Genomic DNA, 27377 nt, shown 5'->3' with positions numbered 1-27377 from the left:
CGTAAATTCTGTACGACTTTTCATGAGATCGGGTTGGTTATATCAGAGAAAAGAAGTAGGCCAATTAGGTGTTTTCAGTTATGAGAAGAAAAAAAATAGTTCCAACAAATTTCCGTACAGGCTATCTGAATCTCATTAAATTAATTTAAATATCACAAAAACACCAATGTCCTTCTCTTCTGTGAGAAAACACACATTTTTGTTTACAAGGCCACAAAATTATTATTATTTTTTTAAATGTGTTTGAAGTATGTTTTGGTACACTTCAAATTAGTTTTTGCATCCGTCTGCGCTGCTTTCCTGTTATTTTCTTATGCAAACATGGGATGGACTGACGTTTCTGACCGGTGCACCACTACTCGCTGTTTTTCTCAATGTCTCTTGCAGGAGCTCTGCGTGTAAAACGTATTGTTAGGTTCAAAAGAATGTAAACTTTTAAAAAACACGTCTCGAGACACCTGCGTTCTGTTAAATTTGTTGCGCTCCGTCTACCTTTTTAGCACAAGAACACATTCGATCAGAACGGCCCCTCAGATGATCGTTTCATTCAGAACAACATGTTTGAATCAGATTGATTTTATGAACCTAACTTTTATAAAACTAACTGGTGATCAGTGCATACAAATCATTTGTTTTGTTTTTTTTTGACACTATAGTTTCCCTGCTTTTTACTCCAGTTCAGTTGGTGGCGATAATGCACCAGAAGTTAGTTTTGAACCATTAATTAAAAACAACAAGTAGCAGAATCGTCACATGACTTGAGTGTTTGTACCCGTGATCAGCTGTTCCACTCTCTGTCAGTTCAGCGTCACATCACTGATGGAGATCACACACTGCTGCAAGGTAATGCATGCAAGTTCTAGAGATTCAGGGTTTGTGCATTGCTGATTCTCATAGAAAGTCATTAAAAATGTATAATGCATGTATGGAATTCTATGCAGTGTAATTTGAGGATGCAAGAGTTAGTAACTTTAATGCAATTTTGGTGTAAATTCACCATGATCTGATCAGATCATATATGTTCTGCAATGGGGGATCCATATATATATATATATATATATATATATAATTTATTTATTTATTTTCAAGCTACTGCTGGTCCTCAAAGTTGTTTTGTATTTTAAAAAGAGTTCATTTTAACTTCAGAGGAGTCAAACTAAACTACGATTGCAAAAGAAGTTGTTGAAAGTAATTATGTGTTGGTAGTAATTAATTTTCAAAGGTAATCTTTCACTTTTATGTCACGAGAAAAAGAGTTCAGTGAATGTTGCAAGAAAAATTCTATGGTATTAATAAGTTGTATCGTCTGTCTGTCTGTCTGTCTATCATCGATGTTGAATGTAACAAAAAGTATTATTGTAAAACAGTGGGTAAAATTAACTAGGTGTTGGTACTAGTGAAACTTTCTAGAGGCATTGTTTTCTTTTATGTGTCACAAGAGTTTTAGTATTATGAATGTTGCAAGAACAATCAGTGTCTGTGGTAGTAGTAATATTGTTACGGTTTAATCTGTCTGTCTGTCTATTTACAGTAACGAAAAACTAGAAAAGAAGGTTGTACAAATATCTGAAGGTATGTCATTACATCTTGTTCATGAATGTCATGTGATGCTCTCTGTTACTGATCAGAGGATATCTGGTTCATGATTGCTCACTTAATTTATAACAGTTTTCTCTTGTACTGATGTTATGTATTCCTGAAGGAAGTTTTCTTTATATTCATCTGGGTTCTTTCACCGCAAGTGGGGCGTTTATAGGCTTAACAGTCTACAGTGTTCCCTATTCTTCCGCTTTTGTGGATGGCAATATTTACTATCAGTTTCGCCCAGAAAATACTGGCGGACAGGTGGGATTTGCTGTCAATATTATCATTGATAAATTCTATTAGTTTCAAGCTTCTTGAGAGCAAGATTTGACCGATCCCATTGCAGAACACTTATATAGATTATCTATAGTATATATATATATATATATATATATATATATATAAAATACATTTTTTTTTTTTTTTTTTTTTTGTTTTTGTGGATGGTAAGGAAAGAATGCTACTTTTCATTTTGTCTCTATCGATTAGAGTGAATCTAATGAAACTTGTCAAGGAAATGGCCGAGTCATATTTCACCATGAAATCAAAAGAACGAAAAAAGAAATATATATATATATATATATATATATAAAATATTATAATTATTATTATTATTAATATATATATATATATATATATATATATATATATATATATATTATTATTATTATATATAATATATATATATATATATATATATATATATATATATATATATATATATATTTTATTTTTTTTTTTTTTTTTTTTTTTTTCAAAGAAAAGAAGCATATTATTTTTAGGACCATTCATATTTTTTCATTGGGTCATTTTTAGTGTACTTTTTCTGATTATCCAAACACACACAGTCTTATTCTCATTATAGTAATGTAAAATAAATCAATAAATCAATTGTAAAGTATTTAAATACATTATGGTAGTATTTGTTGAACTGCCAAAAAAATGAGGCTGATATAAATACACTTATTTAAACATTGTTTTACAGTATTTATACTGTAATACAAATAAATAAATAAATAATGAGTAATGAGAATCACAATTGTGATTAATGATAATTACAAAAACATAATAACTCAAAAGAGAATCATTTATTTAAATTATAGTAATAAGAATTGGATGCAGTGGATGCATCATGCAGTGATGTCACAATGCAAACAAAATCTTAAAAGGTCCTAAAAGGCTTCATTTTCTTTAAGCAAAATCTAATTTATTTTTGTTTTGTTTTTATTTCTCTACCGTTTTGCCGTTAAATGTGCCCTGGACATGTTTTCGTGAATTCGACCCATTAGCACCGTGCTGAGTCATGTGATTTCAATCTCTCGCTGGAATTGGCACTGGGCTTGTGTCACATGCCAGTCAGCAGGCGAGTCACATGACGAGGGTGATGGTGCTGTTCAGGGGTTTTTCACAAATATGTATTCTTTTAGTGAACAAGTGTGCCGTTCTAGACCTTTAAATTAAATCATGCACAGTCCTCTGCACAGACAGGAGGGATGAATGTTTGTAATGGATGAATGGAGAATTCAGCCAAGAGAGGCAGAGTGCTTGGAAACATTCTCCTGAAAACTTTTAAGGGGAATTATTCCCTTTAATTAAGAGTCAGGTTGGGCAGTTGTCAAAAAGCAGCATTGATATATCTTTTCTGTTGGCTTGTCACAATATCTTAATCACATCTTATAGTACGATACTAGCTAAAGTACTATAACACAACACCATTGATGCTGTTTGGATGCATTGTTTGTCGTATTAATTCTCTACAGGGTTCCCACGGTCATACAATATTAAGAAATATCAGGGAATTTTAAAGGTTATGTGTAAAAAATGTTTTGTGTAATTTGCAGGTTATTATACAGAGTTAACTATAAGTAAGGTATTTGTAGATTTATTCCCCCGAAAAGTGTAAAGACTGTGGCTCTGAGGCGGTATCAAAACATTGCTCTGTTTGTTTGAAGGTCCTTACCAGGCTGACACAGCAAAACTGGCTTAACCAATGATGTGAGATGGGGTCAGGACTATTAGGCGATGCAAGTGGCCTAGAAATAACACAATTCACATTTAAAATGGTGTTGTCCAGGCCTGAAAAAGTTACGGAAAGTTATGAAATCTTAAATGTCTGGGGAATTTCAATAGTGAAGAAACAGTATATCTTTGTATTTATGCTCTGCTCTAAAATATTTAATCGGCAGGTTATTACTCTTTCATAGATCTTTTGTTGAGTAAAACTTGCTCGCAAGCCATAGTGGTGTCCAATTTGTGAGCCCATGTGAGAGGCTTTTGAAATGTAATAGTCATGTGGAATTGCGCAAAAGGTGTGATTACTTATAATATTGCGTGTTTTGTTCTATATAAGGGTGTTTCTTCAACTTTGGGCACTTTCATCTCCTGTTTTTTTTAATGTATTTTTTTATGAACAGATTACTCACCCTCATGCCATCCCAGATGTGTATGACTTTCTTTCTTCAGCACAACACAAAAGGTTTTTAGAAGAATATCTCAGCTCTGTGGGTCCTTACAATACAAGTAAATGGTGAACAGACCTTTTGTAGCTCCTAAAATCACATAAGAGCAGTATAAAAGTAATCCATAAGTCTCCAGTAGTTAAATCCGTATCTTCAGAAGCGTTATAATAGGTGTTGGTGGGAAACTTGGCAAAACTTAAATCCTTTTTTATTCTAAATCTCCTCTTTCACTTTCACTTGAAAGTCACTGTTCAGTTTCACTTTCTTATCTGAAAGTGAAAGTGAAAGTGGAGATTTAGAGTAAAAAATAACTTACATTTTGATCTGTTTTTCACCCATACCTATCATATTACTTCTGAAGACATGGATTAAACCACTGGAGTCATATGGATTACTTTAATGTTTGCTTTATGTGATTTTTGGACAAAAGTGATATTTGAAGAAAACAAAGAAAAATCAATGAAAAAATCCCTTGTGAGCAGAATATTTTTATTGACCGTCATTTCCAGTAAAGCTGTAATTTTGCAAAATGACTCAAGTAAGTGTGAAAATATTATTTAATTATGTGTATTTAGGATACATAAAATGTTAGCTATGAAATTAGCCATAGCAAGACAAAGGCATCGGTCATTTCATAAAAAAAAAAAACGTTAAAAATGTTGTTTCCATCAGCGTCACTGTCACCACAGAATCGATTATACACAATACAGAATTTGAGATGTGCTGGAAATAACACTGTGGTGGGAATTTTCATGACTTAGAACACAAAAGTGCCATAAATCTCCTTTGATTCATGTACAGACACTGCTGGACATTGTTTGTAGACAAATTAAAATAATTATTGAGAGTGTAAAAATTTTTACAAATCTAGAAATCCACAGTGCTAAAACTGAGCGAAGTTGAAGACACACCAGTAAGCACTTCTTTGATAGGAAAGCATAGATTTTGAGTTACTATCCAATGTACATTTACTGATACCTAAATTATTAACACAACTTAAATAGGGCTAAGTTAAAATACTCTGGAGTTTTTCTTTTGAGAGCTGGAAAGCTACATGGTTTTCTTGCCATGCCGTACCATACACTGTCATGTAATCTTTTACTTTGAAGTAATGTAGTCTCTCTCACTCTCTCTCTCTCTGTCCTTTCCAGGTGACATATCGAGTCTCAGATCAGCAACTTCAGGCCAGAGGAGAAGGAGCGCCGATGAATGTGGTTTCCACAGCTAACATCAGCGGAGCCCAGCACGCTTTTACACAGGTTTGACAGTTAAAAATAATCGACATAATTGACACCATGGCAACCAGCTCTGTCCCAGCATCAGCACCACTTTCACTTCCCTTCCCACTCATAGTTCAGCATGACTCTTATTCAGCAGAACATGACAACACGACCTGAACGATGACGAACACCAGGCGTTATAATGGATTGTAAAATGCTTCATGCCTGTTTACTTTCAGACAGTAATTCAAAACTCTTTCAGTAATGGAGGAAGCTCTGCAGGAGAAGGGACCGGTAACGAGGCCCAGTGTGCGTATTATTCAGTATCTTCTGTGAGTGAGGGAACTGCCCCAGCTGTGTCCATGCAGGCGAGCACTGATCCCGCGCTCACGCAAACCGCAGGTACATCCAAGTTTATAGTAGTGCTGGGCGGTATGACAGTATACACTGCACAATAGTAAAATAAATACCAGAATATATACCACAGAAGATATTCAGTATACAGTATGTGCAGTTGATACCGGAGTATGTTGTTTAAACATGTTAGCGATAAAGAAATACAGTATCTATCCATCCATCCATCCATCCATCTATATACAGTACTGTGCAAAAGACTTAGGCGCATTATATTTTTCACAAAAACATTTGTCTTAAAACGGTTATTTTAGCTATTCTGCTTCTAGTTTATCAGTAGGAAATATCAATTTTAGATTTCAACATTTCCATTGCAAATAGAATTGAATAAGAAGAGCAAGGAGCCCAACAACAGATGGTATGGCCTCCACAGAGCCCGGATCTCAACATCATTGAGTCAGTCTGGGATTACATGAAGAGACAGAAGCAAATGAGGCAAATAGATAGAAGAACTGTGGCAAGTTCTCCAAGAAGCTTGGAACATCCTATCTGCCAACAACCAAGAAAAACTGTCCAGATGTATCTAGAATAATTGGAGCTGTTTTGGAAGCAAAGGTTGTCACACCAAATATTGATTTAGCTTTTTTATGTTTACTGGACTTTGTATGAGGGTACTTAATAAATAAATCTATTTATGTCATTATTTTTGAAGACATCCTCACTATGCAACATTTTTGTGTGCCTAAAACTTTTGCACAGTACTGTATATGTATATATTGTTGTTTCTTAATTTCCTCCAGAAATAACTATGCTGTGAACTATTCTGTTGGATGTTACATCAATTCAGGCAGTTTTAGCTCTGTGAATTTCTAGAAAGTAAAATCCCATTAAAACATTTGTAAAACTTTTATTTAATTTGTCTACTAACAATGTCCAACAGTATATGTACATGCATCACAAGAGATTTAAGTAATTTTTGTCATTTATTTTCTGAAAGTTTTGAAAGTCCCAGCACAGTGTCGTTTCCAGCACATCTCAAATTCTGTATTTTGTTTAATAGAATTCTGTGCTGGAAATGACACGGATGGAAATGACATTTTTAACGTAAAAAAAAAAAAAAAAGGCTGATTAATTTGTATCGCTAAGGTTAATTTCATAGCAAAAATTTTATGCATCCTAAATACACAGAATTAAATAATATTTTAAGACTATTATACAAGACTATGTATTTACTGTGTAACTACATGTTGTTCTGTAAAATGCCCACATTTGCTGCTACTGTGGTTGAGGTACGGGTAGGTTTAGGAGTAAGGGTTAGGATTAGGGGTTAGAGTAAGGTTTTGGGGTAAGGGTTGGGTTAGGGGTAAAGTTAACAGTGTTTTACAGTTTTCAATTACAAATGTAATTAAATGCAAGTACTTTAAATGTAATTACAATGCAACAACATGTATGTACATAATAAGTACATTGTATCAAATGATTAAATAAATAGTAGTTAAGGCCACCTAATATAAAGTGGGTCCCAATTGTTCATTGTTAGTTCATGTTATTTCATGGTGCACTAAATAATGTTAATAAATACAACTTTTGATTTTAAAAATGTATTAGTATATGTGGAAATTAACATTATTATAGAAGTATTGTTCATTGTTAGTTCATGTTAACTAATGTTGTTAACTAATGTTAACAAATAAAACCTAATTGTAAAGTTTTACCAAATATTCTGCTCACAAGTGAGGTTTACTTTGAATTTATTTATTTATCAAAGATATACAGTTACATCAAACATTACATGTCTCATATTTCATCTCAAGCGTGCTCTTCGTTGACTCTTGTCAACTTGGTTAACAAGTCCACTAACTTCTGGGAAAACATCATTGGGGCAAAATTGTTTGTTGTGTTGTAAATGACACCACAACTGTGGGACAGTCACAATTTTTTATAAATTAATAGAAATAATTTTCACACACATTTTATTTATTTATTTATTTATTTATTTTTTAATAGTTTATGTATATTTCACTCTTTGATTAGATTATCATAGTTTTAAACATGGAATCATTTATATTTTATAATGGATGACATTGAAAATCTGGATCTGGGATGAAACTAAAAAAGTTAAATCTACATATAAAAGACATTTAAAAAGCACCAAAAATAAATAATCAAAATCAGAATCAGAATGAGCTTTATTGCCAAGTGTTCTCAAGTACACAATACATTTTTTTGGTGATAGGAGAACATTACAGTGAGACACAGAATATACAACAAGGTAAGAGTATAAATAGACATACATATAATAGGACATATAACATGGAATGGCGTATGTACATGTGCAAGTGGTGATGTATGTGCAAAGTAGGGGTATGTACAGTTATTGAATTAAATATGTGAATTAACATATGTACATGAGATATGTATTTACATTATTGTATTATGGGAGAGTCCTGAGGCAGTTTAATTGTTCATGAAGAAAATGGCCTGAGGATAAAAACTGTTCTTGTGCCTGGATGTCCTGGGGCTCAGTGCTCTGTAGCGCCAGCCAGGGGGCAACAGTTCAGTAATGAAGGCCAGATAAAAAAACAAAAAAACAAATTCAGTTGTTATGAGACCATCATATAACAAAAAGAAACATTTTGAAATATGTTGGTTTTAATAAAAATCAACCCCTGGGACATGAAATTGCCCAGAAATTTAAATGCTGTAGAAAAACCCTGTTACGGTAATATAATATTACTTAATGTGATATACTGTATTTTGGTAATACTGTCCACCCCTACTCTTGAACTACAGGAAACTCTCTTTTTAGTTTTTACATTAGTTTACTGATTATAGTCTTAGGAGCAATCCAGCATTTATCTTCTCTCTTGTTTAGGTCAATTCTACGTGATGATGACTCCCACAGATATATTACATTCTGCCACACAGCGGACTATAGCTCCACGCACACAACCGTATACTTTGTAAGTAAACGGGGAAACCAAACAAGCTTCAGGTTGTTTGTTGGGGGCAAAAATATATATCAGGATTGTGACATATTCCTGAAACAGAAGCTGTACATTTTAAAGGAATATTCCGGGTTTAAAGCAAGTTCAACTCCATCAAAGAAAATACGTACTCTTCCCTTAGTTTGTAAAAGTTTATCCACCTAGACAAGTAGTCCCACTACTAAAGGGATGATTTATATAACTTTACAGCTTAAATAATTCCCTTTTTGTATGGAGAAATTAATTCAAGTGCTTTATCAAATATACAAGCTGCACAATTCATCGAAAAAATAATCGAGATTACAATTACAGCTGCGGCAATTAACTATTCGTGAAAAGTGTCAGTTACATCATTCCATCTAGGTCTACTCTCGTAGCATTTTTTTATTTTTTTTTATTTACAACATATTTTTTGGTCCGTTGTGTGCATAAATGCAATAGCAAATCAGAGATGTTTCAATTAGTCTGTTCGCATATCAGAAGCGCCATCATAGTATTCTAGAATTTTTGCACACTTTCTGTGTATAATTTAGTTAAAAGTTGAAAAAACCTTTTGTTTGCCGTGCAATAAAGCAATTCAGGAATAATTCTCAGCTTGTTTTGGATGTGTAGCCTACGTAAAGAATATGGCATGCAGTTGCCTCACAAGTGTTTTAATGTAAATTCTATTAATCAAACTGAATAATTGCAGTTACAATATCAAGCGAAATAATAGAAAATTACGATTTTCTTTGCCTTAAAATAAGATGCACGTTTCTACTTTTAAACCCTTCGGAATGCCTTGCCTTTTAGACTTTCATTGTAAGAAGTAGGAACAACCAAGAATTTAGCTTGTTTTTACAAACTGGGAGACGATTCTAAATTATTATTTTCTGTTGTAATTGACAACATTAATGTTATGCATGAAGCTTAACTTGTTTTGAACACTGAAAATTCCTTAACATTTGATTATATTAATGAGAGAAGCATACTTAGTGAGCAGACACATTTACACCTTTATAACTCAAATGACACACTCATTCAGGGGTCTGCCCTTTAAATTTGTCATGGGATATAGCCAGGAAGAGAGAGGCTACAGACTCTGTGCTGCACCTTTGCACTTTCTTTGTGCCTTGCTCTCCATTTAACCTTGGGATCCCACCATTACAGAGGCAAATCCATAGGAAAACAGGGCTGTTTGTCACAGTTCTCACAGAATCATGTGCTCGAATTCAGTCATAATTGATGGGAGAGTGTGGTTTGTTGTGCTTCCTTTGAAGTTCTTATACTGCAAAAGCAGAAGTGTTGCTTTAATGTTGTGTATGTGTTGGTGCGGTTGCAACATCCTCAACCTCTAAAATAAGGCTGAAGTAACATCCAGTTGAAGAATCACATGTCTGTTGAGTTTTTTTGTTTTGTTTTGTTTTTTGTCTTTTTTGTTTGATTACTTTGTTCTTTTTGACACATTCAGCTTTTGGTTGCAGCATAAAGACTGAATTGAGCAATTGTGTCCTATTTTTTCCAGTTGGGTCATTCTGTATCAACTCAACCAGAAGCCCCAGGCTTACATTTTTGTTTTTGAAATGTTTTATTTTTTAATGGTGAAATATGAACATTAATGATGTTGAAAGACAAACTGTTAAATGCCATGGATCAATATTTACTGAGTAATGCATTATTTTGCAGAGGGACATAGACAAATGGCCTAGGATGATTTTGAAAGCCCCATATTTCTGGAATAAAACCAGATAGGGCCGTAAAAATGTAAAAAATTGAGATACAAAATGGTTGTTGTAACCAACTTTGGAATAATCACACAAAAAAGTGCTTTTTCCATTTTTTTGGACTCACACCATTGGCATACTGTATCATGCAACAAGAGGTGATGAAGTCAACTGATTTTATTAACAGACCTACCTATCTCTTTGTAAAAATAAAATAATGATGCTGCCACCTTGTAACAGGGTTCAATGGAAAGGAGGAGAAGGGAACCGGACGAAGCATCAATGTAATGTTTTAATAAACTCAAACACAAAAGCACACAAACATAAACACATACAGGGCAGTTGCCTGTAGCTATCTCTCTCCTGAACTGCTGCATCTCGTTGCACTTATCCCTCTCCTCAAGGGGAGGGAAAAGCAAAACAACAAAAAGAGGAGAGGGAAAGGCCAACGCGGAGCGACAATGAGAGAGAGAGAAAGGAGAAAGAGGAAAAAAGTACTTGCCGGTTCCCAGACACGCCGTCGCCTGGTCCTCGATCACTCCACCCTCTGGCGGACAACAGCCGTTCCTTCCCAGGCGGACCGGAGACAGTCCTCCAACCCCTGGTGGAGAGAACGCCCATCCGCATTTCGGCTGCCGGTAGGGAACTCCTCCGCCCCTGGTAGCAGCTCTACCACTCCAGGCGGTCGGCAGCGAGCCCCTCCTCCCCTTGCGGACAGCGGCCGTTCTTCCGATCCTGCCGCATTTTGGCGGCCGGTAGGGAACTCCTCCGCCCCTGGCAGTGGCCCCAATGCTCCAGGTGGCCGGCAGTGAGCCCCTCCTCACCTCGTGGATGGCGGCCGTGGATGGTAGTGGCGAGGACTCTACGACGGTGCATCCCTCCTCCTTCCTGGGCTTCGGCACCAATGTAACAGGGTACAATGGAAAGGAGGAGGCGGGAACCAGATGAAGCATCAAAGTAATGTTTTTAATGAACTCAAACACAAAAACACACAAACATAAACGCATACAGGGCAGTTACCTGTAGCTCTCTCTATCCCGAACTTCCGCATCTTGTTGCACTTATCCCTCTCCTCAGCTGATTAGCCCGATTGGGGGCCGGGCGTGCGTAGTCACGGCCCAGCCCCGCCCTCCTCCTTGTCACACTCCTCCCTCCTTTGCCTCAGGCCGGGGAACCTGGCCTTCCCCGCCTTCCACGACCTAGGAGGGAGACAAGGGGAGGGAAAAGCAAAACAACAAAAAGAGGAGAAGGAAAGGCCAACGCGGAGCGACAGTGAGAGAGAGAAAGGAGAGAGAGGAAAAACATACTCGCCGGTTCCCAGACACGCCATCGCCTGGTCCTCGATCACTCCACCCTCTGGCGGACAACAGCCGCTCCTTCCCGGGCGGACCGGAGACAGTCCTCCGACCCCTGGTGGACAGAACGCCCATCCGCATTTCGGCAGCCAGTAGGGAACTCCTCCGCCCCTGGCAGCGGCTCTACCGCTCCAGGCGGTCGGCAGCGAGCCCCTCCTCCCCTCGTGGACAGCGGCCGTTCTTCCGATCCCGCCACATTTTGCCAGCCGGTAGGGAACTCCTCTGAAGCATCAAAGTAATATTTTAATAAACTCAAACACAAAAACACACAAACATAAACGCATACAGGGCAGTTGCCTAAAGCTCTCTCTCTCCCGAACTGCCGCATCTCATTGCACTTATGCCTCTCCTCGGCTGATTAGCCCGATTGGCCGTGACTACACACGCCCGGCCCCGCCCTCCTCCTTGTCACACACCTTTCTAAAGTATTTTGTTTTTACTTCAAAATTAAAGGTGAAAATTCTAATTTTGACCCCCTCTACAAAATGATGGATTACTCAGTAAATATTGATCCATGACATTTAATAATTGGGTAGCTCAGCGAGTATTGACGCTGACTACCACACCTGGAGTCGTGAGTTCAAATCCAGGGAGTGCTGAGTGACTCCAGCCAGGTCTCCTAAGCAACCAAATTGGCCCGGTTGCTAGGAAGGGTAGAGTCACATGGGGTAACCTCCTCGTGGTCCCTATAATGCGGTTCTCGCGCTCGGTGGGGCGCGTGGTGAGTTGTGTGTGGATGCTGCGGAGAATCACGTGAAGACATGCTACGTCTCTGCAGTAACGCACTCAACAAGCCACAGGATAAGATGTGCGGATTGACGGTCTCAGACACAGAGGCAACTGAGATTCGCCCTCTGCCACCTGGATTGAGGCGAGTCACTACACCACCACAAGGACTTAGAGCGCATTGGGAATTGGGCATCCCATATTGGGGAGAAAAAAGGGGAGAAAATAATAAAAAAATAAAAAATAAATTGACTTTCATCATTATTTATGTTTAACTTTCTTTAGACAAAATATTAGCTAAATAAAAAAAATTAAGCAGGGAAAGTTTCTGAAATTTGGTTGATTTGACATTTGAACTTGTTATTAGACATAAAGACAACTACAGTCAGGTAGAATGGGTGAGGATTCACATTGTGGACTGGAATACTACCTACTGTAACCACACAGTACACATAGAATATTGCCTGATATTTTTTTATAATTATTATGTGAAATATTAAAGTAATTTGCATTATAATTTACATTGCATCATGCCTAAGAACACACTTTACCATTGCTATTCATTTAAAGAGACAGAAGACTTCAATTTCCTGTAGTTTAAATAAGAAAAAAAAAATCGAGTTGAAAACACTTTACAACTCTTTGTTTTGCTTTAGCACAGATAAAGCGTATCTCACCTCCTCTGTGGCATCTTGCGAGGCGTTTTACCCCGGCGTTATGTACTCTGCCCTATGAGGTGTGACAGACTCATCGCTGTGGAATCGTGACTTAATTAAAGCATACCTGAGGGAAGACTGAACGGGAAGAACAGTTGTGTTATTAGGCTAAAGCTGAGCCTCCTCGCAGACGGCAGCTGGTTTGCTGCTCTGCAATTTATAATGTAATGAACGCAGCCGACACCGAGACTCCCCGGAGAACAGCAGGGAAAGGGCAGAGAGACAATATGCAGATATCTGTCATTCCACTCTTATACTAGCTTTAAATTTGTTCAGCTTTGCATAGACAGGGGCTAAGCTTGTCATATACAGACTGGTTGACGGATTTGTGTTTTTCAATGCCTGATGGTCGATATTATGCCAATATTTATATATAATATATTTGAATAACAGCAAATCAGATATACACTAAACTGCTGAAATGAAATGAACACTTATTTTACACAATATTTACTTAAAGTTAATTAAAAACGTACAAACAGAAGTTATTACCCACTGACAAAGCTGCCAGTAGATTCTGGAACTGAAAGTAGGAGGAGGTTGGACTTTTTTGGCCAAATTGGCCAAACAATTTTTTAATTAAATCAAAGTTTGAATTTGCCATCAAGACTTAATTCCAGGAAAATGTGTTCGATTTTTTTATTTTTTTTTTGTGTGTTGTGTTGTTTTTGTTTCAGGGGGGAGGGGGGGGGCGGGGGGTTCTTTTCTGTTTTGTTTATGTTTAGCTTTGTTCATGTTTGTTTGATTAATGTTTTGGGGTATTAAATAAAAAGTGTACACAGGTTAAGGCACTGATTTGATGAAATTAAGAGATGTACAGTATGAAATATTGGTCACATGCGTTTTATTTCATTTTTCATTACTACTATAGGAAAATGGACAGTCCACACACGCCTAGAGATGAGAGGAGAAGGGCACAACATAATGAAGGTATGTGAAATCTCGTAATGTAATATGTTGTTACTCTATGGTGATAGCCAAGTAACATACACAGGGCCTGCATGTTAACTAATACTCTGCCCACCCTTAAGATGATGATACTAAAAAATGAATGTCAGCAGAGGCCAGTAGAGGCCAGTAGAGTGTTTTTGATAGGCTGAACATTTGTTTTGGTATAATGAATATTGTGGCTCAGATTTAGCTTTTTGCCTCTTCTAATCTCCTTCATATTGTTAATGTGCAGTTGAGAGGCGACGGCGAGACAAAATCAACAACTGGATTGTGACACTCTCAAATATCATCCCAGATTGCAACTTGGACAGTACCAAGACTGGAGGGGTCAGCAGCACCAACATCTTACATGAGAAATTACTTGTGAAGGGAGACAGAAAATAAAGATTTGACCTTGTTATTAACCTGTAATAATAACTGTAAACCTTATTTTCAGCTGACACTAAGGATGTACAAAACGACATTTTTTTTTAAGTCAAGTGGTCAGTGGATTGTCTGAAGGACTTGTCGACTAATCGTCTTAAACTCTGAGGCTCATAATTATGCTGATTTCTTATGGGGAGTTTGCATAAGAATGGAAAACAATGTAGGGGCCTTGAGAAATATTTTTTTAAAAAGTGTGACTATTTTTATGTGTAAAATACGAGTTGCATACAATACACCCACAGTTTCACAGCACTTGCACGTTGTGCTGGCACAAAAATTGTGCGAAGAATGAGCACTCTCACAAAACATTTATAAGGTGCAGAGCAACAAGCAACAACTGTGCACTGCGTCATGAAAATAGAGCTCTGAGTGTGTTTACATGCACAATACGCTGTCAAAAATCATCTCATTCTAAACAAAACCTAACAAAGCATGAAAACCACATTACATGACATTTGAAATCATCAGGTTTTTCTCCGATTTTGACATGGAAATGTTTAACAGACACTTTTTTACTTGCACAAGGATGGTAAAGGTGTTCACATGCTAAATCAGGTTAATGGGCAAAAACCTACAGTATGTGTGCAGATTGTTTAATTACCTAAACCGTTTATGACCTTACGACGGTTAAAGAAAACCGGTTAAGGTGTTTACTTGACCTTACACGTTGTCAGCTTATTGAGCATAATGGGTGTAAGATTGTGCATGTAAACTCACTGTGAAACTGCTTCTCATAAATTCTGCACATGGCTCTTATCTTCCAGAGTAAAGGTGGGATTCTGTCAAAGGCGTGTGATTACATCAGTGAGCTGAAGCAGAATAACCAGAGACTGCAGGAAAGTTTGAGAGAGCTGGAGAGAGTGCACATGGACAATGAGTTGCTCAGACAGCAGGTACTCTAACGTTTGACAAAGCACAGCTAAGTGTAATGGGAGCTTAGTTGCAACTTGTCATGTACCATATGATGTGATGGAGTCAGATTTTCCTTCATCGCTTTTCAGCAATGATGCTCTGATGGTTCTGAATTTACAGCGGCATGGAAAAAAATTATGAAAGAAGTGTCAGAGAGTGTCACCGTCATTGTGGGTTTTGGGTGGGATGTTAAGTACCCCATATGCCTGTAAAAATGCTTGTTTTAAAACTTATGTGCCAGATGCAGTCTCCTTTATGTGAAACTAGGAGATCTCAAACCTGTACATTTGTAATAACACTGGTCAAAAGCTAAAAGTGGCGAAAGTTACGTTGCCTCAACATAATTCAAATTATGACCTTTAACACATATTTAAATAGTGGAAATGACAAAAAGAATCCGCAATAAAAATGGCAAAAAAATCAGCTGCAGAAATTGAATTTTGTGGACAAAAACACTGATTCACATTACTCGTTATTTGCTCTTATCTTCATTTTAGATCACATGAACATTTTCCAACATTTTGAACTTAAACATAGGGGCCATATTCTACACTTTTGAAGAATTGTATATATTTGTTTTTTCCCCGAAGTCCACTTATAATGTTAGTCAAGTATAATGTTTTGATGGACCAAAAATAGCTGCTTCGATCTAACATTAAATTTTTTTTCTCTTGATCTTAAGATCTAACATTTCAACATTTTCCCCCCTAGATTTTTAGACGTAAGAATTCAACATTTTTATCTACATTTTTCGATCTTATAATTAACTTCGATCTAACTTTTCTATGTTTTTCTCTAGATCTTTAGCTCTAACATTTTAATATGTTTTATTAAATTCTAACCATTTTTTTCTCTATCCCTTTAGCTTTAATTAACTGAATCCTCTAGATCAGGGGTTCTCAACGGGGGCGTTCAAAGGATGCCAGGCGGCGCTGAGAACAAATTAGAAGAGAGGGGGGCGTTAGGTCACAAAATGTTTTACGTCATAAAAACGTTTATCCAGTCTCAGAATATTAGCCTACCAGTTCTCCATTATACGGGTTGGGATGCATTTGTACCGCGGTTCATCTGATTCTGAACTGAAGTCTTGTGATGCATCTGAAGTATCTGGTTTTGCAGCGTCAAATAGACAGGCAGGGTCACAACTTCCGCTAATGTGCCTGTATGGCTCTGTAGTTGGATACGGCTCAATTGACAGAGAAGGTGCGTTGTCACAGTTTGGTTCGAGCTCTTAATCATGCAGTGCTGCGAGAACCAGTGAAGCATGGCGCGAGACGCGGAAACCATTTGAATTCGGCACAGAATTCTACATCACCACTCTTGAATTTACTGTAGTAACACTAACTGTACTTTGGGCAGTAATAGATTCATAATAAATATTATTATATCACTACTTCAGCTCTATTAAATTTGTAATAGGCAACATAGAGGAGTGAGGGAATATCATTCATTTCTGTTACAACTTATAAATGTTTATATTTTGCATTTATTGTTTTTAAATGTGTTTAGGCCTACAGTTTATAATTACAAAAAATGCAGTAGTTTGTTTTATAGAAGTTACATCTAACCATGGTAGTGAAAATCCATATTCTATGTGCTTACTATAGTCTTGTTACAAATAACAGTTAAAACTAAAAAAATAAACAAAATAAATTTTTTTTTTTTTAGTGTAAGTATAACTGGTTTTGTTTGCCTTCAGACATTACAAAAGATTTGAATCAATAAGAACCTGATGAAAGAAGTCCAAACTCAGTCACACAGAATTATTTAGCCACATAAATTAGGTGTTTACTTTTTACTTGTTATAAATGTTATAGATAACCTCACTGTTGTTGATACCAGAATATTTATATCTGCATCCAACTCTAAATCAGTGCCATACTGTAGAATGAGCATTTCAGTGGGACAAAATATGCAGTACTATTGGTCATTTCACTTATTTTTTAAATATAATAATAATAATATCACTTTTATTATTATTTTCAGTCTATGCATGTTCATTTTATAGGTCCCAGATAAAGTCGTCATTGCTTGAATTCAAGAAACGCAAGGTTTGGTCTCACATTTATAGTGCGAAAGCCTGCTGAATTTATTAACAAAACTGTAAAATTATAAAACTGTAAGTTGCAAATTAAGTAAATAACAAAAATATTTAGCTTTCAGATTATGTCACATAATTTGGTATGGGAGTGGAAGTGGGCGGCATGAGGTCAGGTAATTAAGTAGGGGGGCGTTCATCCAAAAAAGGTTGAGAACCACTGCTCTAGAGCTTTAGATCTAACATTTTAACTTTTTTCTCTATATCTGTAGGTCTAACATTTCAAAATGTTTCATTATGTCTTTATATTTAACATTTTAAAAATTTTTGGTAGCAATTTATTTTACAGTACTGTTACAACACCTATAGTAATTACTAGGTACTAACCCTAACCCTAACCTTAACCCATATTAAGTATGTGTAGTTACCTAATGTTAATCAGTATTTTATTGGGTAAGTACAGTGTAAGTTTACTAAAAGTACACTGTAACACATTCATGGAATGGAGGAGGCGAGAACTGGCTTGACAGTATAAATAATATTTAATGAGAAACTGAACCAGAAGACACAAACACACACAGGTGTCGGACAGCTGTCCGTAACTCTCTCTCTGTCGCACTGCCGTCTCCAGTCAGCCTTTATCCCTCTCGGGCTAATCATCCTGATTAGGAGCCGGTGTGTAGAATCACGACTCGGCCCCGCCCTCCACCCTGCCACATACACATACTGTAAAAAAAAGGGCAACCCAATTTTCTCTAGATCTTCAGATCTAACATTTCAAAATCTTGCATTACATCTTTAGATTTACCATTTCAACCATTTTTTCTCTAGATCTTTAGCTCTAATTAACTGATTCCTCTAAATCTTTAGATCGAACATTTCAAAATTTTCTTTAGATCTTTATATCTTACACTTCAAATGTTTTCATTATATCTTCAGATTTAACATTTAAAAAAATGATCTAGATCTTTAGCTCTAATTAATTTATTCCTCTTGATCTTTAGACTTAACATTTCAATGTATTCCTCTCGATCATTAGGTCTAACATTTCAAAATGTTTCTCAAGGTCTTTAGATCTAACGCTTCACATTTTTTATTAAATCTTTAGATTTAACATTTCAACCATTTTTCTCTAGATCTTTAGCTCTAACTGATTTCTCTAGATCTTTAGATCTAACATTTTAACATCTTTCTCTAGATCTTTAACTCTAACTAACTTTATTCCTCTAGATCATTAGATTGAACATTTCAAAATGTTTCTCTATGTTTAGATCTAACACTTCAACATATTTCATTATATTTTTATATTTAACATTTAAAAAAAATCTTCTGGATCTTTAGATCTAAGAAGTAACTTATTCCTCTAGATCTTTAGAAACATTTTCCCCTAAATCTTTATTTCTAACAATCAGCTTTTTAGATTTAACATTTCAACATTTTTTCTCTAGATCTTTAGCTCTAATTAATGTATTCCTCTTGATCTTTAGATGTAACATTTGAATGTATTCCTCTCGATCATTAGGTCTAACATTTCAACATCTTTCTCTAGATCTTTAGCTCTAATTAACTGGTTTCTCTAGGTCTTTAGCTCTAATTAACTGGTTTCTCTAGGTCTTTAGATCGAACATTTTAACATCTTTCTCTAGATATTTAGATATAACATTTTTCAGGATACAGAATCTTTAGATTTAACATTTATAGATATTTGGATCTAACATTTCAATATCTTTCTCTAGATCTTTAGATTTAACATTTCAACATTTTTTTCTAAATCTTTAGCTCTAATTGATTTCTCTAGATCTTTAGATGTAGCATTTCAACATCATCTCTTTATGTTTAGATCTAGCACTTCAACATTTTTCATTATATCTTTATATGTAACATTTCAAAAAATGTATATAATCCCTTCATGCCTTAAAATGGCTTAGATATAACTCTACACCTTTGCCTCATTTAGTATGTGCAGATGTATGAATATGCAAATTAGCCTCCACCTCCATCTCCACTCACCCTTGCACCGCTCGCCTGCAGCTCGGGCTCGCTGTGAACCCAGGATAAATTGATGGAACCGTGTTGGGTTCCATATATATTTAGTGGCAAAACCCATCAGTTTTTGGGTACAATTTTCAAAATAGTTCTCTGGAAAATGACAACTGCAAACCTGAGTTTTCTCTGGAAGTTTTGCTGGGACATTATGATTTTACCAAATAAACTGCACCATTTATCTCGGATTTTCAGATCCTTTGGTAATACATAAAGGCTCACCATTTGTTCTTTTGCAACTTTGCATCCGAAAACAGAATATGTCTTGCAAAATACCGATACGTAGCTACACCTGGCTTCTCCTGATACCCCTTGCTTTGCCGTAGCATATGCTATTGATATGGAAAGCCCCACCCTGCAAGTTGACGGGATTGGTTCCTTAGGTTTGTGACATATGAAACCCTGTCTGTCTGAATCCGTGTTTTTGAGATTGTCTTTCGTACACTGCAGTGCCAAGGCGAAAATGCTCAGCAATGGCAATGACTGCTGATTTCACTCATGGTATGTCTTCTAGCATTTAAAAAACACCATATGGACATGTAAACAAGGTTAAAAACTTGATTTTCACTGGAGGGGGTCTTTAATAATTTATATTTTCCTCCAAATCTTTAGAAGTTGTATTTAAATATGTCCCTAGATGGGTAGAAATCTAGATCTACTTCAACAGTCTTATAATCAACATTTTCCCCTAGATTTAGATCTTTACATCTACTGATCAACATGTGTCTGTAGATCCAGATCTTTAGCTGTAATAATCAGTGTTTTCTGTGGTTGGTTTCAGTTGGAGGAGCTGAAGAATGAGAACGCTCTTCTTCGAGCTCAGCTGGAGCAGAACGGCATTGAGACTGTAACAGACACACCAGCACAATAAGCTCTAACTCTGGACTTGTGGGTCATTCCAGATGACAAAATGATCTTTATTGACTGAAGTGGGCCACATGAAAGATGTTGCAATATTCTGCCTTGAGCTTTAAGAGTGCTAACTGAGTCAGGAGCTCTCTCTCTCAGTATTTGGACACTCCTGATAGTCATATTTTCTGATACAGTGAAGCCACACCCTCTGCACATGAGGTCAAAGGTCAAGAAGTTTTCATCAGAGCAGACACCAACCGACAATTCTGTTCTCTGCTATTTATTCAGCCTAACACTTGGACTAATCTGTGGAATATACCTGCAATGCAAATAATAATTTTCTTAATCAATACTTTTGTATTGTTTTCCAGCAAAATATCTAAACATCCTTTACTTGTTACTTTACTTGTTGTGTAAAATAAGACTTGTTTTCAAAGAAAATATAATGAATTAAGTTTATTTGTATATTTAATTTTTTCTTGTTTTAAGCACTAATCACCATTAAATTTTGTTAGGCTTTTACTTAAAACTAGAAAAGCAAATGTGTTAATGGAGTAAAGGAAAATAAACTTGATTCAAGCACTTTTCTCTGAAAACAAGTCTTAATATAGTATGCAGTTTTCTCCTTAAGTAAATTTACTGATTTAAGAACAGGTTAAGAAAAGGTTTTTTTTTTTTTTTTTTTTTTTTTTTTTTTTTCATGAGCTGTTATACACTTTTACCCAAATTTTTCACTTTTCCTAATTTTCCAGCTTTGTTGATTTCACATTTGTTTCCATGTTTTACTTGGAGCAGTACTTGTTTGTTCAATGCCTCGTTTAATTTCAAATTGTTCCGGAGAAAATCTGGCTTTGTGGTGTTTCGGAAGGTCATTATGGAAATTGTATTTGTGGTTCCAGTGAAATTAAGTGTTAAAATCAGAACAATAGCACCTTTGCATGCAGTCAAGCTCAGAAGATTCTCTGATCCAGGAAAATGAGCTCCGTCTAGGATTATTAGCTTCATATCTCGGATCGCATTCAGAAGACTGTTTGGAAAGGCATCTCCTAATTTATGAAGCAAATGAGTTTTGGTAGTTGCTGAATGTAGGACATCTCGGATAATGAAAACTATTTGTTACTGAGTGTTAAAGTGTCTTGAACTTTCTTGGTAATCACCATATCTACAAGACTTAAAACCCCACAGGTTTGGACTGAGAACAATGCCATGAGATTGAACTGATAAAGACAGAATTTAAATTTTATGTGAACTATTCTTTAAGACATTACAGTGAATGAAGCAAAGAAGGACCATGTAGAAACTAAAAAATATATTTTGTCTGTCATACTGATGTCTATGCAGTATATACCATGCAATAATTGACTAGCCTACAGCTACAGTTGACAAGAAAAGGAGGGACAAGTCGAAATTAACTTTTGTGGTTATCATTATTATGCCACAAATGCTGTCGATTGAGCTTAACTTGTATTGAACCCAGAATATTTCTTTAAGTCATATGATCTCATAAAAAATTGCATACACAATTATACAATTATATAAGAATGATTAAAATGATGTTTAAAATAGTCGTAGATGGAGTAAATCATGTCACACTACACAAATACCTTTTTGCTTCAAATCAAAGTAATGTTGTGATTCATCTCAGGGCTGGTTTTGGTTCAAGGCTTAGAACTTGAATTATTGAAGTTTTTTCTGAAATGCCTAGAAATTGAATGTGAAAAATATGTCAGAAGCAAGGCCGCTGAAAAAGTTGTTGCTGTCTGTTCATACCCTTGTTTGTCCTTTTTCGCATTTTTTTTTATTTTTTTATTTTGCAGTCATCACACCTTTACCTTGACTTTCTAACCCAGTTCTACCCTGTCTTCTCGTTTGGCCCGTCTGTCAGTCGCCAGTCAAACACACAATGTCTGGTGTCGGTTTGTCCTCTGCTCTGTTTGACGTGACTGATCTATGGACCCGTGTTCCAGTAAGACATCAGTGTCTCTGTCGCTTTGCATGTTTACAGTAATAGTAATGCTGCAAAATACATGACACATTCGATTGCAAGCTTTCTGGATGTTGCATTAAAGAGATAGTTCATATTTAAGTGAACTATCCCTTTAATTATGTTTGCTTAAATGTGCTGTTATTTATTTATTTTATTTTATTAAATAATATGCAGAAAACGTTCTTATTACCTCTCAGATATCATTGAAATAGGTGCCATCTAATATCACACCCTGTCTCTGTAACAGCACTAGGATGGGTAAATGTAGGCAAAAAAATCTTCGCAGGCCGCGGTCAGATTCTTTGTTTGACAAGCAGGAAGTCTTGTGATTGGCTAATCATTGTGTGCATTTACACCCTAACAACCATCTAGTAATCACTTAGAATACCATAACAACTGCTTATAAACACCCAAACAACCGTCTAGTAATCACTTTGGACACCTTAGTAACCACTTATAAACACCTTAGAAACCATCTAGTATTCAATCAGAACATCACAGCAACTGTTTATAAACACCCTATCAACTGTTTAGTAATCACTCAGAACACCTTAGCAACCACTTATAAACACCCTAACAACCATCTAGTAATCACTTAGAATACCTTAGCAACTGCTTATAAACACCCAAACAACCGTCTAGTAATCACTTAGAACACCTTAGTAACCGCTTATAAACACCCTAGAAACCATCTAGTATTCACTTAGAACACCTTAGCAACCGCTTATAAACACCCTAGAAACCATCTAGTATTCACTCAGAACACCACAGCAACTGTTTATAAACACCCTATCAACTATCAAGCAATTACTCAGAACACCTTAGCAACTACTTATTAACACCCTAGCAACCATTTAGTAATCACTTAGAACACCTTGGAAACTGCTTATAAACACCCTAACAACTGCCTAGTACTCCCCTTGAACACCTTAGCAACCGCGTATGAACACCCTAGCAATCATCTAGTAATTACTTAGAACACCTTAGCAATTGCTTATAAACACCCTAACAACCATATAGTAATCACTCAGAACACCTTAGCAACCATTATAAACACCCTAACAACCATCTAGTAATCACTTAGAACACCTTAGCAACCGTTTATAAACACCCTAACATCTGTCTAGTAATCACTCAGAACACCTTAGCAGCCGATTATAAACACCCTAACAACTGCCTAGTGGGGGCCTGGGTAGCTCAGTGAGTATTGACGCTGACTACCACCCCTGGAGTCATGAGTTCGAATCCAGGGTGTGCTGAGTGACTCCAGCCAGGTCTCCTAAGCAACCAAATTGGCCCGGTTGCTAGGGAGGGTAGAGTTACATGGGGTAACCTCCTCATGGTCGTGATTAGTGGTTCTTGCTCTCGATGTGGAGCGTGGTAAGTTGTGCGTGGATCGCGGAGAGTAGCATGAGCCTCCACATGCGGAGTCTCCACGGTGTCATGCACAATGAGCCACGTGATAAGATGCGCGGATTGATGGTCTCAGAAGCAGAGGCAAATGAGACTTGTCCTCCGCCACCCGGATTGAGGTGAGTAACCGCGCCACCACGAGGACCAACTAAAATAGTGGGAATTGGGCATTCCAAATTGGAAGAAAAGGGGATAAATAAATAAATAAAAAATAACAACCATGTAGTAATCACTTAGAACACATTTGCAACCACTTAGAAACACCCTATCAACCGTGTAGTAATCACTTAAAACACCTTAGCAACTGCTTATAACCACCCTATCTACCGTGTAGTAATCACTTAGAACACCTTAGCAACTGCTTAGAAACACCCTATCAACCGTGTAGTAAGCACTTAGAACACCTTTGCAACCGCATATAACCACCCTATCTACCGTGTAGTAATCACTTAGAACACCTTAGCAACCGCTTATAAACACCCTATCAACCATGTAGTAATCATTTAGAACACCAAAGCAACTGCTTATAAACATCCTATCAACCGTGTAGTAATCACTTAAAACACCTTAGCAACCGCTTATAAACACCCAAACAACCATCTAGTAATCACTCAGCACACCTTAGCAACCGCTTATAAACACCCTATTAACCATATAGTAATCACTCAGAACACATTAGCAACTGCTTATAAACACCCAAACAACCATCTAGTAATCACTTAGAACACCTTAGCAACTGCTTATAAACACCCAAACAACCGTCTAGTAATCACTTAGATCACCTTAGCAACTGCTTATAAACACCCAAACAACCATCTAGTAATCACTCAGAACACATTAGCAACTGCTTATAAACACCCTATCAACCGTGTAGTAAGCACTTAGAACACCTTAGCAACCGCTTATAACCACCCTATCTACCGTGTAGTAATCACTTAGAACACCTTAGCAACCGCTTATAAACACCCTATCAACCGTGTAGTAATCATTTAGAACACCAAAGCAACTGCTTATAAACATCCTATCAACCGTGTAGTAATCACTTAAAACACCTTAGCAACCGCTTATAATCACCCAAACAACAGTGTAGTAATCACTTAGTACACCTTAGAAACCGCTTATAAACACCCTATCAACCATGTAGCAATCACTTAGAACACCATAGCAACCACTTAAGAACACCCTATCAACCGTATAGCAATCACTTAGAACACATTAGCAACTGCTTATACACACCCTAACAACCATCTAGTAATCACTTAGAACACCTTAGCAACCACTTATAAACACCCTATCAACCATGTAGTAATCACTTAGAACACCTTAGCAACCGCTTATAAACACCCTAACAACCATCTAGTAATCACTCAGAACACATTAGCAACTGCTTATAAACACCCAAACAACCACCTAGTAATCACTTAGAACACCTTAGCAACTGCTTATAAACACACAAACAACCATCTAGTAATCACTCAGAACACATTAGCAACTGCTTATAAACACCCTATCAACCATGTAGTAATCACTTAGAACACCTTAGCAACCGCTTATAAACACCCTAACAACCATCTAGTAATCACTCAGAACACATTAGCAACTGCTTATAAACACCCAAACAACCACCTAGTAATCACTTAGAACACCTTAGCAACTGCTTATAAACACCCAAACAACCATCTAGTAATCACTCAGAACACATTAGCAACCGCTTATAAACACCCAAACAACCATCTAGTAATCACTCAGAACACATTAGCAACTGCTTATAAACACCCTATCAACCATGTAGTATTTATTTAAAACACCTTAGCAACCTTCAAAGTGTATTATGTTGTTTTTGCAGAATTTAAGACTTTGGTTGAATTTTGCAAGGCTTTTATGTGATTCACTGTGAAATTATGTTGTATTTGAAGCTATAAACCTCGCTACTTGAGTTCAAAGGCAATGTTTTGTTCTGAAAAGCTATCTGTTTCACACATAACAGAGACATTTAAACATTTAGGGCTGCTGTTGCCTCAGAACACCTCGCAACACTGTGTTCTTGTTGAAGGACTTTATTGTACAGCGCAACGCTTCAACATCCCTGATGTCAGACCAGCGGTGAACTCGGCTGTTCGCTAGCCCATCTCTTTTGTGTTCTTCAGGACGGGTTTTACAGTGCCGTAATACTGTTTCAGCAAAAACCATTGTTTACTGGCTGTGTCTCCGTGGCTCATGCTATCAGCTGGCGGTTTTTGTGTCGGGTGATTACAGCCAGGGTGCTTGTTGTTTTTATTTATTCATGCAGGTCCATGCCTCTATTCCCCAATGCCTCTCAAATCGTCTAAGAGCAGAAGCACTGCACTGTTTCACTTTGCCTCTCCAGTTTCCAACAAAAGAGCTAGCCACGTTTCACTTTAGTGAGCAGCCAAGTGATTTGGAACGGGTGGTGATGTGCTCCTGGGAGTGGTAGGCGATGCACCGGGCATTCACGCCTGTACCACCAAGTTCCTCATTGCTTTTTCTTTTAATTTAATTATTACTGCAGACGTTTCCTTGTCTTTTGCACAAATAAATGCGAAAAGGTCAATAGCAAACAGATTATTTGGATGAGTGCATTTATCTATAGAAATCATTATAAATGTACTTTTCTAGATATGAAAAGGCTGATATCAGTCGTTAAAGGAAATGGAAATTCACAAATAACAGATCAGAACAATAGCAACAACAATAGAATGTGAAAAAAATACAGTTAAAAAGGAATAAATCAGACCAACAAGCTCTGACATGATTCACAACATTACAAACTTTGGTCTGAAGCACAAACGTATTTGAAAATCAGTAAAAAAAAACACACAACCTAGCACTGTAACTGTGTAGTAATCACTCAGAACACCCAGAACATCTTAGCATGCACTTAATCACTCCAACAACCGCTTAGTAATCACTCAGGACACCTTAGTAACAGCTTATAAACACCCTAGCAACCACCTAGTACTTACTCAGAATACCTTAGCAACAGCTTATTAACACCCTAGTACCCGTATATTAATCACTCAGAACACCCTAGCAACCACTTAAAAACCCTTGCCACATCAATTAATCACTCAGAACACCTTAGCAACCTCTTCGAAACACCCTATCAGCCATATAGTAATCACTCAGAACACCTTAGCAACTGCTTAAACACCTTAGCAACCATCTAGTTATCACTAAAAACACCTTAGCAACCACTTAAATAACCAAGTAATCATCTAGAAATCACTCAGCACACCTTAGCAACTGCTTAAACACCCTAACAGCTGTCTAGTAATCACTCAGAACACCTTAGCAACCACTTATAAACACAGCAGCAACCATTTAGTAATCACTCAGAACAGTGTAGCAACCGCTTATAAACACCTCAGCAACCACCTAATAATTACTCAGAACATCTTAGCAACCACTTAGAAACACCCTACCAACCATCTAGTAATTACTCAGAACACCTTAGCAACCACTTAAACACCCTAGCAACATCTAATCAATCAGAACACTTTAACAACTGCTTGAACACCCTAGCAACCATCTTGTAATCACTCATCACACCTTAGCAACCACTTAAATACCCTAGCAACCATCTTGTTGTCACTCAGAACACCTTAGCAACCACTTTGTTTCACAACCACT

At 36.7% G+C, this 27377-nt stretch overlaps 1 protein-coding gene across 4 annotated transcripts; it reads left to right on the top strand.

Moving 5' to 3' along the window:
* Nucleotides 1–777: 777 nt before the first annotated feature.
* On the top strand, nucleotides 778–22410 carry LOC127453210 (upstream stimulatory factor 2). Of its 4 annotated transcripts, none has more exons than XM_051719454.1 (9): nucleotides 778–843; nucleotides 1532–1572; nucleotides 5195–5302; nucleotides 5526–5665; nucleotides 8493–8580; nucleotides 13976–14034; nucleotides 14288–14382; nucleotides 15246–15374; nucleotides 20256–22409. In XM_051719454.1, exons 3-9 carry the CDS (start codon nucleotides 5253–5255, stop codon nucleotides 20343–20345), a joined length of 651 nt encoding a protein of 216 aa, XP_051575414.1. In that variant the 5' UTR covers nucleotides 778–843; nucleotides 1532–1572; nucleotides 5195–5252; the 3' UTR covers nucleotides 20346–22409. The 4 variants fall into 4 exon arrangements, with proteins under 4 accessions (XP_051575414.1, XP_051575413.1, XP_051575415.1 ...); XM_051719453.1 differs by having other exon boundaries at nucleotides 5503–5665; nucleotides 20256–22408; XM_051719455.1 differs by lacking the exon at nucleotides 1532–1572 and having other exon boundaries at nucleotides 785–843; nucleotides 20256–22410.
* The last annotated feature ends 4967 nt before the right edge of the window (nucleotides 22411–27377 follow it).

This window comes from Myxocyprinus asiaticus, chromosome 15 (genome assembly GCF_019703515.2).
Source record: "Myxocyprinus asiaticus isolate MX2 ecotype Aquarium Trade chromosome 15, UBuf_Myxa_2, whole genome shotgun sequence".
Taxonomy (NCBI): domain Eukaryota; kingdom Metazoa; phylum Chordata; class Actinopteri; order Cypriniformes; family Catostomidae; genus Myxocyprinus; species Myxocyprinus asiaticus.
The sequence above is the reverse complement of the archived record's forward strand: the minus strand, read 5'-3'. Positions and strand labels throughout refer to the sequence as shown.

Excerpts from the sequence above, each read along its gene's own strand:
- LOC127453210 (XM_051719452.1), top strand. The coding sequence starts at position 820 with ATGGAGATCACACACTGCTGCAAG. Across the intron at positions 14,035-14,287 it reads AAGGGCACAACATAATGAAG|TTGAGAGGCGACGGCGAGAC; the intron begins GTATGTGAAATC and ends GTTAATGTGCAG. Across the intron at positions 15,375-20,255 it reads ATGAGTTGCTCAGACAGCAG|TTGGAGGAGCTGAAGAATGA; the intron begins GTACTCTAACGT and ends GGTTGGTTTCAG.